General features: G+C 54.4%; 1 protein-coding gene across 1 annotated transcript; it reads right to left on the bottom strand.

Moving 5' to 3' along the window:
- Positions 1-486: 486 nt before the first annotated feature.
- Positions 487-1329, bottom strand: LOC123397206 (cell number regulator 2-like). The gene is made up of 4 exons (XM_045091845.1): positions 1263-1329; positions 1099-1170; positions 767-979; positions 487-606 (listed from the first exon to the last, which is right to left on the bottom strand). Exons 1-4 carry the CDS (start codon positions 1327-1329, stop codon positions 536-538), a joined length of 423 nt encoding a protein of 140 aa, XP_044947780.1. The 3' UTR covers positions 487-535.
- Between the last annotated feature and the right edge of the window lie 282 nt (positions 1330-1611).

Genomic DNA, 1611 nt, shown 5'->3' with positions numbered 1-1611 from the left:
TCGATGGTGTCTTCTCCTCGACGGTGTGTGCGGGTCATGTGGATAGTTAGGTCGGTGGATGCCATTTTGTTGTGGGCGTGTTGTAACGGTTTTTGTCTGAATTTTTGTTAATTAACCGGTGAATTCTCTTCGACCTTTTTAATGAATCGGGCATTAGGGAGAGCGTATACAAAAAATCATATATACACACGCCCACACTTCATACGCAGGTACGCTTAAGAGTAAAAAACTAAAAATCATAGCATAAGTATACTGTGACTGAGCAAGGAGCGAGATGGTGGACTCTGCTTCCACACAGAGAGACCCGATACATCTTATTCAAATGTCCACATAAACATCACACATGGTGAAGGTGGACGTATGGGAAACGACGATTTACAACAGAAAAGGCACACTACACATCGATCACAAACACAAACCGACTCGGGGACAAGACATAAGTAGACGCCGTTAGACTGGTGGCGTTCTTTATCTTGAGCTGGACGAAGTTGACATTGACGACCATGGATGCATCACCGGTGGCTGCATGGATGCTCTAGCGGGTCATCCCCGCGTGCGTCTGCGGCGCGGTGGTCTTCCCCATCTTCTCCATGTTGGCCTGCCATCCTGCACCAACGGACAACATCAACGCTGATCAAGACGCCTCAGCCAGCAGCAGCCGGCCATGCATGAATACGATACATCCTAAAACTGCCTACTCCTCCGGAAGTGAACTATAGTGATTTACGCCATGATCGTTGAGAACGAATTGGTAGAGCGTACGTACCGAGGGCCATGTCGAAGCCGCGGGTCTTGAGCTCGCGGTACTCCTGGCAGAGGGCGCAGGCCTCGCAGAACCAGTGGACGCAGCAGTCGCCGCAGGGCGCCTCCTTGAGCCGGTACTGATCCCGCAGCCTGGAGCGGTACCCGCACGAGTAGAGGCAGCCCATCCCCGTCGCCGACGCCAGCGCCGCGTACACCGTCCCGCTCGCACAGCAAGCTGGGCAGAGCTCGTTCGTTCGGTCGTTCCGTCGTTAGTTCTTGGTTCGCCAGACAGTAGATAGATAGATAGATAGATCATCTGATCGTCGTATAGAGAAGAAAATTTGACCAACTCACATGTGGCGCCCATGTCGACGATCTCGGCGATCCTCCCGAAGACGACGCACGGGCAGAAGAACGTCAGGCAGCCTGCAGCACGCACACACGCCCGGGAATGCATCATCACAAGTTCACTCACAAGTCACAACCAGGGTATGCTTCTCTGGCGAATTGGAGCTTACAGCCGCCGACGTCGTTGAAGCAGCCGCAGAGGCCGCTGGACCACGAAGCGTTGTTGAGGCTGGCCATGGGGACGGCGACCGGTCGGCAGCGTTTGCGATCGAGATTTGCGGTTGTAGGAGTGGAAGTATCAGAAAGAAGATCGCCGGACTTTGTGTGTGTGTGTGTGTGCATGAGCAGCCGTGTGCGTGCGTATTTAACGTCGACGGAGCCGGCTTCCTTCGGCCCGGCTTCACCCGGCCGCCATGTGGGCCTCGCGACAGTTAAACGTCGGTTGTCACCAGCGCAGCGCTACTGTGTCCCGTGCCGTCATGCATTGATGAAAACCAAGCGGAAGCCGTCCCTTTCAGA

This window comes from Hordeum vulgare, chromosome 5H, assembly GCF_904849725.1.
Source record: "Hordeum vulgare subsp. vulgare chromosome 5H, MorexV3_pseudomolecules_assembly, whole genome shotgun sequence".
NCBI classification, from domain to species: Eukaryota; Viridiplantae; Streptophyta; class Magnoliopsida; order Poales; family Poaceae; genus Hordeum; species Hordeum vulgare.
The sequence above is the reverse complement of the archived record's forward strand: the minus strand, read 5'-3'. Positions and strand labels throughout refer to the sequence as shown.

Coding starts and splice junctions, on each gene's coding strand:
- LOC123397206 (XM_045091845.1), bottom strand. CDS start 1,329: ATGGCCAGCCTCAACAACGCTTCGTGGTCCAGCGGCCTCTGCGGCTGC. Junction 1,171..1,262: donor CTTCAACGACGTCGGCGGCT/GTAAGCTCCAAT, acceptor TGCGTGCTGCAG/GCTGCCTGACGTTCTTCTGC. Junction 607..766: donor CGGCTTCGACATGGCCCTCG/GTACGTACGCTC, acceptor CCGTTGGTGCAG/GATGGCAGGCCAACATGGAG.